Source organism: Grus americana, chromosome 1 (genome assembly GCF_028858705.1).
Source record: "Grus americana isolate bGruAme1 chromosome 1, bGruAme1.mat, whole genome shotgun sequence".
NCBI lineage: Eukaryota > Metazoa > Chordata > Aves > Gruiformes > Gruidae > Grus > Grus americana.
The window spans coordinates 69,148,458-69,164,696 of record NC_072852.1 but is presented as its reverse complement, the minus strand read 5'-3'; the positions used below and the strand labels follow the sequence as shown (position 1 = coordinate 69,164,696).

The following is a 16,239-nucleotide window of genomic DNA, read 5'->3' as shown; positions in this document are numbered from 1 at the left end:
TTCTGTTCGTTCCACCATGCTCCACCCAGTTTGACTCCCTGTCAAAGCTTGTTGCCTTCCCTTGTCTCCCTGTTACCCCCGGCACCCAGCCTGCACCGGCAGGAGAAAGCCCTTTTAAACCTTGGAGCCAGGAAGGGGACAGTACACACACAGTCTGCTCTAAAATCTGCAAGACCAACTGGAAAACTGAGCCACTGAAAAACAGTGTCTCTGAATGCACAAAAATAGATAACCGTTGAATTTATAGCTAGCCTAGGTTTGGATGGAGACCTGGGGATGGACAGAGAGACCTGACAAAGGCTAGCCAGCCCCAAGACCACCCTGTAGCTTTATACCCTCGCTCTACAGCACAGGTTCATCTACACTTTCCAAAACAAAGATGAAACTTTGCATTAATACCAATCTCACTTTGTCATCAAGTTACTTTAAAAATATGGCAGAGGTCAAAACCATGCAGACATGGGACAGGATATGCGTTGTCCCAGGCTGTTCATTCTCTGCAAATTCAGAATACCTGTATGTCAGGGGAATTCTTATCACAAGCAGCTTCATGAAGTGGTGGCACCAGACACACCTACCACCCACCTCCTTCCCCCACACACTATCTGCTCCGTACTACAACCAGCAACTCCGTTGGGCATCAAATCAAAGTCTAGACTTTGGAAAAACAAAATTTCCCTCGAGATTAGCACCGTAACTAAGAGGCAGCATGGTCCACAGACACCTTTGTCTGCTGTGATGTGTATATGCACTAGACAAGTATTGAAATCTTACAGCAAGACCAGGTGCATACTTGATGGGAATTATAGCCATCAAGAAGACACCATGTAGCAGAACTAATGTTTCAGTCGCGCAAACTCACCTACCCACTGGCTTTTGCTCAAGGAGGTATACAGCAAGCATTGGTTCAACCATACGTAAACAAGCATTTAGGGATCACAGTTTGGTTTCTGCGCCAGCAGAAGTCTTTTACCTACAAAGCGTTGCCTGCAAGCACTGGGAAGGAAGAAAGAAGAGCGACTCTTTCAAGCTTCACACACAGCACAGAAAGACCCAAACTAGACAATAATCGATTTGGTTCTTTTATTAGCAGAAGTTAAGAATACAGCAAGTAATAAGATCCCATCTTATATGGAACCATCACCAGAGTCCCCAACCATCAAAACCCCAGAATGTGCTTCATTGCTTCCAACAGTAAGCAATTTTTAAAAAGAAATATACTGAACAAGGCCACTATTTAATGGGGAAGGAAAGAAGCTGTAGGTCCTAACTATTCTATGGCAATAACCTGCACACAGAGCAAGCAAGCCTCTGACTGCTGAGAGTAAGGCATTCAGGTGCCAACCTGGGAAGAGTTCTCAGCAAGAGCTACAGAAAAGTGCACAGCTAGGTTGTTTTTATTGGAACACACAAACTTCTTGAACAGAGAGACTGACTGGGTTAAGAATAGCAGGTGGAGTACTATGTTTTTGTAATAGTTCTGTGCTGTGTAGGACCAGGTTACAATCACCCTTCAAGGAGTGAACGTGGGATGATCCAGGATGGAGACTGCCACTCCTGCTGGTACTGTTACAGAGGTATCCCAAAGCGCCTTACAGACAACTCGGATTCTGATATGTACCATGCTTTCCTCAGACACCGGTATACTTCCTGCCAGGGAACTCTACATCTTTCACCAGGATGCCAGGGCTATTAACCCTTACATCCAAGTTAATACTGCTCTTTACTTCATTTTAGTACCACACAGACCTGTGATAAGCTACTTCTGGCCCTACAGGCATCCAGTGTAGTGATCCTACCGAGAACACATCCCCCTAAGCTTGCAGACTCTGCTGCAGCACCTCACCTTGCTCTCAGAGGCTTTACAAAGACTCCATTCGAGGGGTGAAGCCTTAACATCCAGTCAACTTTAGGAAGGCATTCTGCTTCTACTTGACTCCATGAGGCAAAGTAACTCCCCAAAACACACTCCGTGATATCCAGGGTATGGGAAAATCTTTGTAATCCACATTTTTCTCTTGAAGGATGAAAATTCAAACTTGCAGGAGTCTTAAAAAAAAAAACCCCACACAACAAAAAGCCATCCTTCACCTTCCTTCCTTGTGAAACACAGCATTTTATAAGCTGTTTAACTCATCTGAGAGAGGTAATTGCTCTGAATTTCCAACTAAACACTCCAAGCAATACCTGTGCCATAACAAACAAAACGTTCAAGTTTCATCTTACGACTCCAAAGATTCTCCTTCAGTCTGGCTTCTGACTGGGCTCCAAAGATCAAGCTACATCAATTACACAAGAGAAGGGTATACGCCTCCCCTTATATAGGAGGTGCGTCTGCTCCACAGCAATCCAACTGAACTCTTAGGTTTAAGAAATACCAGCAGTCCCATTGCTAAAGCACAGATGGGAAGCAGACCTAAGGAAAAAAAGAGAAAAAAATGGAACTGCATTGGGCCGATTGTGGATTTTTCCTCTTAAAAAGAAAAACCTGCAAACTCCTTGGCATATGGAGCCTGACACATGAGAAGGTAATGTGCTTGAGGTCTGCAGTAACTGTTAACTCCCAAGTCCTGGAGCATACAGCTTCCTCTTTCCAGTCCATCTTAACCCCACCTCTGTCTCCCCTCACATGCTCAACTGTCTTTTGACAAGTGCATTACCATCATTTCTTCAGACCAGAGCAGGCCTGCAAATGGCAACCATCTACTCAATGGGGGCCTTTGGGTATAGGCAGGCACTGATGGAGTTGGACCGTTTGCCATTTCATGTGCAGTTATCCCATCATGCTCCAATTCATAGGATGAGACCCAAAACAACCAACTGTAAGATCCACTATCCAGAACTATACAGGCCACGCAAGCTGGGAAGGCAGCCGTCCCACACGCCTAGGCAGGCGCGGATGTATCTTTCAAGTTACTCGAGTAAATGAACTTGCTAACACTGTGACCTGGATGACAACGTGATTAATCCAGCCTTCACAACCCTTGTGTACGCCTACTGAATCTACTCCAAGTGCTGGCCAGGACCCCACATTGCCCAGGGCATGCTGGCCACCAGGAAAATCTGCAGGGCCAACGTGCTTCACTCCTGGGAATTTTACCTGGTCCTCCTGCAATCATTTATTTTGTGCAAAATTGAAACAGTGTGTGGTACTTGCATGTTGCATTCTTTACAAAAACCCTTTTCCCCCCACCCATTGTTTAAAACATTTATATAAATTTTATTTAAACAGAAAGTTAGAAATCTTATTTACAATTTGTTTTTCTCCCAAAAGAGCATCTAAAATCAACTCCCAAACCCTCCAAGAGGATATAAATTTAACCTTGATTTTTTTTTCTTTAAAAAAAAAAAAAAAGGAAACTGCTAAGCTATCCCTCCCCAATTCTACAAATAAATATGGCATTGAACAGAAGCCGATTTGGAAAGGGTCCTCTGTAGCTCAATCTGTAGATCCCAAGAATAAATTAGGGTTTCAGAATTTCCTGGTCTTCAAATTGATTCATTCCATTGCTTGAGGTATAGAATTTATCTTGGTTAGTCAGAATCCCCATGAAGCTCCATGCCCCATCAGCTGAAACTTGGATTCTTCTTAGGTATTCATTTCGCTAGCCTGTATGCTTCAACCGCACTTGCGGTACTGTTTTGGTTATGATCTTGGGCTGAAGGCTGGTTTTACTGCATCCCATCTTCCTCTGTGCAGCCTCCTCCAACCGTGAAACGGAACTCCTGGAGGTTTGAAACCCCGTGGAAGTGCACAAAAGCACCAGCCACTACAAAGACGTGAAACAGCTGATGGGAGTGGAACTGCGGAAAAGAAAACACTTCTGTTCAGCCAGGGTACTTTGGGTTCTAGCGATACCCTGTCTCCAAAAAAGCCACACATTCAGCTGAAGTACACAGTAACATGTAGCAGTACCTCAAACCACAAGCTGCAAAGTTAAGTTGTGTATTAAAAGCCCATCCCTCTCCTATCATTAGGAAAATAATCAAATTCTCCACACATATGCCCCACCCCTTCCTTCAGTCATCTTAACCAGCTGGCCCATCAACAAATACGCTACGTAAATGCTACAGCGCATCTTTGTGAAAGGACAAGGATAATTTCAGAGCTTTGGGCAAAAGATTTAAACAGGACACTTAAAATTAGTTCGTCCACAACACACACTGGTGGCTTATTGATAAAAAGGGCGCTCTCATACAGCTAACAGGTATAAGCTCTGCTCTGGTCACAGGCATAAGTTTTACCAAGTGGACTTTCAGAACGTTGTTATTTTATTTCTCTGTCACAGAGAAACAGAACAGGAAAAAAGGTATTATATTAAAACCTAGAAATAACCAGATGTTCTGAATGAATGCCCTGGACACTATTGATTATAGTACATCAGAACAGAAACCATGAGGGAGCTAAATGACAAAGCATGCCCTTGTCTGAGGGAAGCCATACCAATATGAATAACGCTCTTGAAAAATTTCTACGAATGTGTATTTGCAGGCTCCACAGGAAGCTTGGAAAAGAGTTGGTGGTACAGCAGTGCTTTTGGAGCCTAGCTCATTATCATAACAAGGCTTTGGCCATTTAAACAAACCTAGCAAACCAGTGCTGTGCAAGCCCACTCAAACAACCCAGGCCTCATTCTCACTTCCAGTCATCTTCAGGAGCCTTAAACTATCCTAGTGGAAGTACAGTTGCCTTCCAAAGGTCTGCCTCCCTCTCACCTCTACTTTTGCTCCACTCGATTTCTTTCTTTACATCTTCCCCACATACTTCCCCTCCACAGTCTTCGTGATCCTTTCCCTCATCCCAAGTTTCCCCCACCCACCCACTTGCTCACCCTACTTTCCCTTCTTCTGGGCCAGAGATCCCTCCAAAGCCTACCATCTCTATCCAGTGTTTCCACTGGCTGTGCAAGATGGAGCCAGACATGGTGAAGATCCCAGAGAACACACTGAACATCAGAGAAATAACCTTCTGTGCACTATTCTACACAGAAGTAAAGATCTGTGTTTGCAGATCCTCAACACACATATGCACAAAAAGGTTTGCAAAGTTGCTTACCCAACTGTTAAAGCTACCTAGTACACATGCTGGGGTGAATTTGCACACCAGCAGTTACCTCAGACCAGACAGCGAGAGAGGCACCAGGTAAGCCAGGCTCAGAGAGCCCACAGTTGTTTGGCTCCTTAAGACCTATGCTTCTGGTGCAGCAGTTTGATACTGGCAATAAGAAAGCACTGACAAAACATCCTCCAGCCTCAAGTGGAACCAGCTTTCATGTTGGTCTCCTCATCCAGTCATTCTGTAGACTCACCCAGATGTCACACTTGCCAGGGAAGAATCTCTCCGGGATGCGGGCAGCATATAGTGCAGCACCAGTGATGTACAGGCATGCCATGAGTGCCAGCCAGCCTATCTGCCCCATTGTGGCTGCTTTCAGGAGCCCCTCAGAGATGACAAAGTGCAGGGTGGGAATAACCCCACTAAGACCCAGACCTAGAAATACTCCTGGGAGGTAAAGAAAATGTGGGAGAGTCAGGTTTGATCACAGTGGTGGTAAACGGAAACAATGAAAACACAAAAAGTATGGAAGGAAAACTCAGTATTGGCCAAAGCAGCAGAAAGGTGACAACTCTTGAAGCTGGAGGTCCCCAGAAGAGCTTTATTGGAAAGGAAGTTAAAGAATGGACAGACTTCCCTCATATGCCAGAAGCTACTTAGTTGTATGTTCCAGCAGATACTGAAATTTTGCATTTACTGATTGCATCTGCCAGCTTTAATGTACATTAAGCCAGTTACACATCTTGGACTGTAGAGGGCACTGAGACTACATGAACTATGTCTCACTTTACCATGATCTCTCAAGAGCAAGACAACAAGGAGAGACAACAAAGAGATTATTTGTGACATACTGCACAAATAGTCCTAGGAAACAGAAAAATAGCATCTGTGGCTCATCTGATCTGCCATATACAAGAACATGGTTTATTCATTTCTAATTTAGCAGCAAGTACAGGAATCTTGTTTAAAAAAAAGTATGCGTGGGAGGGAATAATCACGTCCCATCCACATATTTTAAGTTTGGAAGGCTGAACTCTCTGAAGGTACACCCATAGCTTGTCCAGGAAATCTAGATTTACTGTAGACAGCATGTACAGGTTAAGTAACAAGAAACATTACCATTCAACCCAGCCATGTGCACATCCCATAGCTGCCCTCTAAAGCTTTCTGTCTTCCTACCTTAGAATGTGAAACCAAATCTGGTTTTGTTCTTTTGATGATGTGAAGAGAAAAACTAGTCTCTTTGTCTTAGATATGTATTTTATCTAGGCAAATCATCCAGATTAATTTGATCTCATTCAATGACTTGCTAGTGTCTGAGCCCAGTATTACAAAACCAAGACAAACAGAAGTACACGTACACACACCAAGCAGTCAGTCATTTTTTGAGAGCGCAAAGTTGCTAGATATAGCTAGAAGCACTTTGCACTACCTTTCCTACTGCATGTGTTACTGTCCATTTCAGGAATGCACTGCCAGGACTTGCACCAGCCCTTATCTGTGCATCCAGTTGGCTGTAATAAATGCTGAAAGAAAACCCATCAAGCTCCCAATCCAAGAATATTAGCTCTCTATAAGATTAAGCTCTCTTAAGTCTTCCCAAGATGGTTTTTCCAAGTGGCAAGTACGAAGGAAGAAAGGCAGTCAAGAAGCAAAACAGTTAACTTCATGTCTTACCTGCCCTTACTCCCCGGTATTCAGGGGTTGCAAACATGTCCCATTGTGAGACAATTATGGCTGCGATGCCCAGGACACAAATCACAATCAAGTAGATGAAGCAAGGCTGAGGGTTGCAATAGAAGGAGTAGTACAGCCACGGTACAAAGCTGCCCATTATAAGAAGTGCAATGCCAGAATAATCCAGCCTAGAAGGAAACAAAAAATCAGTTTGATAAGAAATGCGAACCTTGGGAAGTCCTCACACCAATGCTCTCTTCTTTAGCAGACCATCTACTTCTCACTGCAAAATGAAGTTATTCTCACTATTGCAGCTTACTTCCTGATAGCAGCTCTTCCACCAACGCCGTCCTACAGTAATAGATTACCTGGATAGACTAGTAAGCTAGTAAGGCCATTTTTGGACAGTCATCAACAATACATACAGCAGCCTTTAGACCAAAGCTTTTTGAAGGAAACTCAGATTTAAGCTTCAGTTGAGAAAAAAAGCAGCACAAGAGTCCTCTGAACACAAAAAACGGCACACAGCTTGTTGTGAGAGCACAGCCAACACAAACACTTTAGTATCTGACAAGCACGAGTTAGTTAGGCATCAGTTTAAGTGACCACTGGGGAATAATGTCGCAATTTTTCAATCATGCTGTTTTTCTATGCAGCAGTAAAGAAAAGGAATTCTTACAGCCATTGGTTTTTACCACACCCTGTCAAAATGCTCCTACAGAAGATGGAGTTAATTTTTCAGTAGGGGATTTTAATTGCTGGGTTACTTTAGAGGTGGTCTTGCAGATTACACAATCCTAGGTTGAGTAACCTTAGGAAAGACAAGATATTTAGCAGACAGCGAAAAAAGAATGCATAGTAAAACCAAAAGACCAAGAAATCTTGATACAGCTTGTGGAGCTGTCTTACATAAGTTTAAGATTCAAAGTTACTCAGAATAGTTGAAATGACAAGAAGTGACAGTTGCATTAAAAATTCAAAGTCCTGCAACTAAGCTTTAGGTATATTACTTACAGCAGCAAGATACATGCAGACGCCTGCCAAACAGCAGAAGATGAAGGAGTTTTAAGACTAAAACAACAGCACAAAAACTCACGCTGAAACAATAATTAGAAGAAGCTGCAATGAATCTCTCCTCAATTCTGTTCCAAAGTATACGCAGTCATGCAATGAACTCCTACACTGGGGCTCCAGACATAAATCCCAATCTTGTTTTCCTACCTGTTTCCTATTTCACCTACCCTGTCCTCTAGGCACTTACTTGGAGAAGAGCCGGGAAACACCTTCTGAGTGGCAATAAACTGTGTGGAAGAGCCATGAGAAGGAGAGGCAGAGTATGGCTCCCAAGAAGAACAATCCAACAACCACTTTCTCCTGCACAGGTGCTACAAAGGACATGTTTGGCCGGAACATGTAGAAGATTCCCAGACAAAGGAAGAACACGCAACCTGAAAAACAGTAAGGCAGAAAGGTGTCAAGTTCATGCATATTGAAAGCTTTTCTTTCTAAAAGCATGACTGTAGTGTACAGGAGCGCTAAACATAGGAGCTGCATGACAACCAGCAGCACACACGCAGAATAAAGTACTGCCCTGCTTCAGATATGCATTCCAACCACATTTCTGTTTCAGACTGATGCAACACAGACTTGCATGTACTTTGTATTTTTACTTGTTGTGCAAGATGCCTGACAACTAGTTGGACATTCTAGAACAATTTAAAAAAAAATCTGTTTCAATGTAAAAAAGAGAGGGGCACAGTTCAAAGAAAACTTTTCCTTTCAAGGCTTCTTGCAAGTTGAAAACCACTCATATAAGCTGCAATTTGTGTTCCTGTGGCAAGAAATGTGATCTCAACACCTACACGCTTGGGGAAAAAAAATATCTACCAGTAATTTATCAACAATCAGGAAACTTTTAATTCATTCATTTGCATTGAATGCCATAATTAAGGAAGTTCCATTGAACCTTGGTGGGACAAAATTAGGAGAGGAATATCAACCTGTTAATTTAACAGGTTACTAGTGGAATGATAATGCTGACCACCCCACACAACTTTCTATTCTTGCTCTCAAAGACAGCAATGAAGCCAATTAGCATTAGAGCAAGCTGAACATACCTAGAAGATGTGTCCAGATGTTACCAGTCTCTGTGTGTATTCTGAAGATACTCTTAAAACAAGCCCGGAAGGAAGGCATGGGTGGTCTGTGTCCATGCAACAGGTAGTCATTGTCCTTTAGCCAGTCAGGCAGAACATCATGGGGAATGACTCTCCATCGACCCTCCCATACCTAGAAGTTAGATGATTTTGGTTAAATGCAGGGAATTGAGTTCCACTGATGTATGGCAAAAGTCAGAATACCTGTATTAGCAAAAGTGTTTATCTATGAGTACAGTAAACAGAAAAGGGTTGATGAGATAGATATCTCTGGGGAAAAGGCTTTACACTTGAAATATAATGCTTAAGTCACTGCTCCCTACTGCAAACAGTATCATTATGAAGTTGAGCTGCACCACCAGAGAAAGGAATACTTCAGCATTTCACTGAACAAGACAGCTATTGGGCTTTTTTACTGCTAATGAAGGGAAAGCATTTAATTCATTTCCGTGTTCTGTTATTTGCACAGATCATCCTATCCATTTAATTGAAGAAGCCTACACCTAGTTCTCTCCCAGAAATAAATAAGTAAAAGCCTGTTTTTCCAACCACAAGCTAATCTGCGTATATATATCTGCTAGCATTTGGGGCAGTCTAGCAAAAAAGCTACCCATCAGCACTAATATGGGCCAGAAAGCATGAAGTGGCAAGAGTCCAGTGAGAAGTGTCCAATCCCTTATCCAGGTTGGAAAAGAAATGCTCCCACACTCCCAAAACAAACGGTGACAAATCAGTTAAGGCAACAAATTCATGACTCTTGATTCCATCAGATTTCTTCTTTAAAGGGAGAGAGAGCATATGTGCACACATCTATTCTTGCAGCTGTTTCCACATGAAGTGTGCACAGGTGTTCTCAGCGCTGCTTCAGTAACACAAGATATATGTAGTCTTCAGTTTGGCTTCAGAAGCAGCACTGCCAAGCAGAGGGGTATCAGGGAATTGCTTTATGTACCGGGGTTATTTCTGTAGTGTTCCTTGGATTTGTCGTCTCGCTAGTAATACAGGAGCAAGCCTGAAGAATCCTGAAACACTAAGTTTAAAAAGCTACATTCTTATTTCAGTTTTAACAACAAGAGCCCAGAGTTTTTAAATCAATTCTCCACACTCCTTCATGGAAGCAAAATAAAACTAATCAGAATAACAAACCCAATTAAAGACCAGGTTCATAAAAACATTAAACAAGAAAATAACTCATTTACTTCAAGAACCAAAAATTTGAATTGAGGTAGGAACAGCAGGAGGGAATTCATTTTATACAATCCACCCTATAGAACATCTAAAAAAGGGAAAAGATGCCTAGTAAGAAAACCCAAACAACAAAACAACCCCACACAAAAGACCACCAAGTAACTAGGGTCCCTCTGTAAAAATAAAGACAAGTTCATAAAAACAGCAGGAACAAGTGTTCCTCACCAAGAAAGGAGGGCCAGAGACTGATACAGCCCCATGGCTCTAAAAAGTAGTAAAAATTGAGCCAAGGTCAGCAATTACAAAATTTACAATGGATTTACTTAGATATAGTTTTAATACAGACTTGTTTTGTTTTCAAGTAAGGGACAAAGCTTATTCTACAATGGATGCAAATGATGCTGAAAAAACAAAATATTTGCAAGTCTGAAGAAGCCTGGAAAAAAATGACTTTGTAAATGAAAGTGCCTTGAACCAGAAGGCTTTTATTCTGCTTTGTACTCACAGGTGTTTCTCAAGGGAGACTCTTTAGTTGCATGATCAGCTTTAGAGTCTTATTTGTAATCCCTATTGTTCCATGCTTTACAGTTTATTCATTTATGACAGACTGAGGTCCTAAGAAGCTGTAGAGTTATTAGTTGTAACAAGAGATGCCCATTCAGGGATGGTGTGTACCTGCTCTCCCTCACAGTAGTGGCACAGTTCATGCAGGTATAGTCTGTTGCCAACTGGAGCTTCTTAAAAGAGGAAACTACTCCAGCAGTTTCCACATGCCCTTACCTTACACACGAATTCTTCCATTCTCTCCATAGCATGGTGGGCTTGTAGAAGAGGTGACATGCCCATAAACCCTTCTTCTTCTTGAGGTGACTCATCATTGTGTTTATATTCCTCAGAACACTGGGGAAAAAAAAGAAAAAACCAGAGAAAATACTTTGTAAAAAGATGCACAGAGAAAGGTGACATTGTTTTCCATACAAAACTATGATTTGAGGCCATGGCAAATAAAAAAAGTCTTCCTTCCTTGTATGGCACTGAAGAAGGAATTCAAAAGAACCATCAAAAAAATTATTAAGTTCTTAGGTATCTGAGAACAATTCACATGTCTAATCCATTTTGCACGTTTTCACCAGGTTTGGAAGAAAACAGTGCTCTTCTGTAAGTTACGCATCATTAAAGTCCAGGTATGGAGTCTGAGGCTTGCAGCCTACTCACCTCTAGGGAAGGATTACTTCCTATTTTATGTTTCAAAGTCACTATGACTGTCTTAATGCCTCTATAACATATCTAGTAGTTTAGGTTAATAAAAAGGCAAGCCAAGAAGAATAATCCTTTTACTTTGTTATAAATGCTTTACCTCCATTTGTAGTTCAAATCTGAAGATCTACTCTGTTTAACTGACACTTCTGTTCAGCTTGTTATGCAGTAATGGACATTTACTCATTTGTTTGACTTTCGAGGTATTTCAGAAACTAATATGAAACTTTTGCCAGTTAGACAAAGGCAAGTTATCGAAGAAAAGCAGTAACAGCCATCAGAGTTTTAAGTAAAATTCAAATAAAGAGAAAACATCCATATCACCAAGGTTTACCAAGGGAATTATGAAAACAAAACCAAAAAGTACCACTGAGCCTGGATATTCAGCTGACACACATCACTAATAACTTTACAGGAACAACGTTCGGTAGTTTTCTACCCTATGTTGACTTATCACATTGACTACATATAATGATACACTCTAGCTTTCCATTTAGGAAAAGAGCCGGGGGGTGGGGGTGTGTGTGTGGCACAAAAATTCCTGTTTGCTTACTACAATACTCATGACCCATCAGGGACTCCATTCAACACTTCAGCTTCCAAGGTAAACAAGTTTGAGAAAGCTAGAAAAGAGAGAATGAGCCTTTTGTACCCTTCAGGCTTGATGCAGAAGCAGAAAGCTGCCACGCACCTCGTGACCGAGCCAAGAAAGCTCCACAGTCTGTATGAGGACTAGTGTCCTCCATATTACAAGCCACAACGCTTTCTCCCTCCTATTCCCATATAAAGGTTAACAACTTTAAAAATGAAGATTACTTATCTATAATGCCATCCAAAGTGACTGAGAATTTAGTACGTAATGTCACATACTTTATCTATGAATCATCATCAGTGATGTTCAGGTTCACATCCTGAACTTTAAGTCAGAGATCAGATCTGGCTGTGCATTTGTCCCACATTACAGCTATTCTCCTTAGAGTAAAGCCTTATTAACTATTTCCATCAACAAGCTGCTTAAAACTTTCATTTTTAAAAAAATAAAAGGAGCCTTGTTCCAACCTACAGCAAGCTATCTAGATTCTTCAATATTTTGGAGGGTTTTTTGAGAGAGAAGTGACATGTTAATACTTACTTTTGTACCTGAGGCTTGCAGTAGCCACTGAAACTTCATCTTTTGAAGAGGTCCCCCCACCACATAGCTCCTGACCCAATTTTGCAGATCTCTGCTATGTATTACGTTGCATACATCCTTCACATTTTATGTATGACCTCACATTTGTCCACACTAGGACAACTTGCTTTACTAAATTAATATTTGTACATAATCTATGTCCCTCATATTGTCTACTCGCCTTCATTTATTATTCCAGTCAACACCCTCTGAGCAAGTCTGGGCAACGATTTCATATTTTATAGCAGATGATCGATATAAATATTGATCAGCTCTAGGCAGATCCTACAGCAGTATAAGACAGTATTAAATACATTCTCACTGACTAGATTATCCCATTAATTCTATTGAGAAAGGCATCAGGCAACATTGAGACGTAAATAGGTTTAATATCCTTCTAAAATAGGCACATGTCCTGTTGGACCAGAAAGTGTGTTAATAAAAAATAAATTTTGTTTCATTCTGACTCAACATTCACTGACATTATTTCCCACACTGCCAATTTTACTGCTTTTCCTACTAATGGATCTCTCTGGTTATGATTCTCAGTTTTCAATATTATAAATAATTAACTCAAGGTCATAGAAAGATAGAATGGTTTGGGTTGGAAGGGACCTTTAAAGGTCATCAAGTCCAATTCCCTTGCCATGGGGATCTGGATAAGATGTTCATGACAGATGACAGTCTGCACAATCTTACAAATCAAAGAAATATTCAGTTTCCAAGAACACACCCTACAGAAAAGCAAGGCTGGTATTTAAGTTCCAACGTACTTGATGCAAGAAGCACTGCTATGCCTTTTACCTACCATAGAATTCCCTCCCCCAGCACCACACAATGACCAGCTGGAATGGGGTGAACAAGTTAGTAATCCTCAATTTACCAAACTGGGTGGACTGAAGGAAAAAAGGTCCCTGACAGAATCAAAGCCTGTATTCATTGCAGTCTGCCTAGTGACTCAAAGCCAAAAAACATTCATTTCCCCCTCTCCACATACTTCCCATTTCTAGAATGCTGGGAAGGTTTAAATTTGAGCAGACTGTAAAGCTCGAAGAGCACAGCTATTTACGAACTAGTCCAAAATCTTTGCATTTTGGCAATGTGCCTACACACAAATCATTACTGAGCTTCTTTCAGCGATAAAAAAATTCATATCATATATACAGTCCAGATTACTGCCAGAAAATGGAATTGATTTTACTATCTCCTTCCTGCCATTAAACTGCAAAATTAGCATTCAAGGAAAAAAACTAAAGCCCAGCTTCTTAGTCTTTTTCTTGCTAAGGAGGCAAAATTAGGTCTGTTCTGGAACATCTGTCCTCTCTCGACTCCTTCCCGTAACGTCCCATTAGAAAGAACAGTAAACTGTGCTTCTTGGAAGCTGGAAAGCTATAGTTGGGGCGCAACACCAACGCTAGTTTTTCATTTGGAAACTTGGAGGAGTCTATCAATCTTCAATTCTTCAGACACCGACTGAAGGAAAAAAATGCTACTTTTCTGTTCAGAAGACACATTGTTGTAAAAATCTCCACCCCATCAAGTTTTCATATCTTAGGATTCATATATTCTCTAGTCTTTGGCTGTTCATATCAGAAGTTCAAGAATACTTCTAGAACATAACAACATAAGCAAGCATATGCTTTAGGACCTGTTTTCAACTATTTCTAAGTTCTGCCCACAGAATCACATTTTAAAATGGGGAACAGATTAGGCAAATAATCTCACTTGCCTAAGACCATGCAAGAAATGACAATGCAGAACAAAACTCTGATACTCCCACTTTTAATGCAGTATAGTATATCCTGAACCAAGTGCTTTCAGAATAATTTTTGTCTTTGTACTTTCTAGATCATTGGCCAAAAGGATTTTCACTCTGCTGTTTCAGATGTTCTTTTACATCATCTAATTTACTCAATTTCTTGTAAAGGAAGTCTCAAATTTTGACTAAATAATTCTATGAAGTCTTTAGAACATTTTAGAGTATCTTGAAATAAAAATCCTCATTCACTTGTAACAAGCAAACTTGTGGCAATCATCAGCTGCCACAGTCATTCTTCTGCTGCACATATGCAGCAATGCATAGAATCAGTCTTTCATACTAATCAGAAATCACGGCTTCTGTATACTTATACTCTGGAGCATCTGGACACTTAATTCTATCGAAATACAAACAATCCTTCCAATTTTAATCCTACCCCCTTTGCAAATTCATAAAGTGTTAAAGCTACCAACAAACATAGTACAGATACCTGACGAGATGGAAATTGTACAACAGAAGTATAAATGCATCCCGAGTTGAATAATGGTACCAAAGAATAAACTGAACTTGAAGGACAAGTGACAATGGCCAGAAGAAAATAGTTTTACTGGTTTATCCGTATTCACTTTATTTTGGGAAGTTTTCCAGATTCTTTTGTGGTAAGTGATAGACAAGGTAAAAGAAAGAGGTAGAAATCAGACCTAATTATACCACTTTGTACAGAGCTCCAGGCAACACGCTTCCAGGGACAGATCATCTTCTAAAAAAGAATTTCAGAGTGTGCTTTGGTAGGGATAGAAAAGGTTTTAATGCCAAAAGCAAGACTCAGAGCACAGTGTCCATCATTAAATAAGTTAATTTTAATATTAAAATCTCACTCTCTTATAGAAATGGCACAAAACTTTAAAAAAGTTTACATTTAGTACAAGAATTTGTTGCCTGCATACAGTCCAAAAAAGTCATATCTCATAGCAAAGACCCTGTTACATCAGTAAAACCTGCTCTACTAAATGCAATATACTTCTCTCATCTACTACAACAACTTATCCTTCTCACATCTATTAACAGCTTTTATACTATCACTCTCAAATCTGTTAACAGACATACAGTTTATTAGTGCCCTTACTATGGAAAAACCTGTCAGAAGTCAAGTCACAACAGTAGAAAAAGATTCCATAAACCCTTTTCCCGCTTTTGAGAAAGTTGTGTTCTCTGGAGTGATAAAAGTGTAGTTTCTTAGAAGTCTGTAGTTTCTTGATGTCAGTTCAAAGATTTCTAGAAAGTTTGAGAGTTTGCACATGACTACTACTTGCACAGGTGACAAACAAGCTCTTGTTCATCACTTCAGACTGCAATTTGCTACAAAACATCATCAATCTGTGTTCATTAGAGTGTGTAGACTGAAACATAAGTCAGACTTGAATGAAGCAACCTAAGAAGCTTACTCTGTCAGAAGCAGCCCTCTTCTCCCTCACCCTCATCTTCCTTTACACTGCTTCTGGCACCCCTCTGATCCTTGGGTTCATTAGCTGATCCAGTACTAATCTGGCAAAAATTACTACCGTTTTGCTAGGTGAGCTTCCCATTAGATAATAAACTTGGTTCAGGTAACCAAGGGATTTAAGGAGCTCAAGCTAGTGCAACAGAAACAAAGGGAGCATCAGCTCCCATTTTACTGAGATCCACTACAGAATACTTTCTGTGGATCATGTGCAAGGCCAAGTTTCTTTTCAACATGTATCAGTAGATGCCAAATGACTCCCAGTCCCCCTTTTTGTAGTGTTCATCAGTTAGAAAGGAGCCTAAGAACCTAGCTAGGCATCGATTAAGGGAATTTAAACTAATGATCACTTCAATAGGCTGCTGTATTCTTCCAGCTGTTTTCAGGACTGGACTTTCAGAAATTTGACAGTTTTCAGTACACCTGTTTCAGTACACAGTAACACCTGTAACTGCAATACAAGTCTCCTAAACC

General features: G+C 40.8%; 1 protein-coding gene across 4 annotated transcripts in view; it reads right to left on the bottom strand.

The window, feature by feature from the left end:
• Positions 1 to 1,069: 1,069 nt before the first annotated feature.
• ADIPOR2 (adiponectin receptor 2) overlaps positions 1,070 to 16,239 on the bottom strand; it is a 48,906-nt gene continuing 33,736 nt past the window's right edge. For all 4 annotated transcript variants that reach the window (XM_054824506.1, XM_054824530.1, XM_054824523.1 and 1 more), the window contains 6 exons: positions 10,858 to 10,977; positions 8,851 to 9,022; positions 7,995 to 8,181; positions 6,734 to 6,921; positions 5,310 to 5,503; positions 1,070 to 3,804 (listed from right to left, as the gene is read on the bottom strand). In XM_054824506.1, the coding sequence (XP_054680481.1) occupies positions 3,673 to 3,804; positions 5,310 to 5,503; positions 6,734 to 6,921; positions 7,995 to 8,181; positions 8,851 to 9,022; positions 10,858 to 10,977 (993 nt within the window). In that variant the 3' untranslated portion in view covers positions 1,070 to 3,672. The remainder of the gene's footprint in view (positions 3,805 to 5,309; positions 5,504 to 6,733; positions 6,922 to 7,994; positions 8,182 to 8,850; positions 9,023 to 10,857; positions 10,978 to 16,239) is intronic.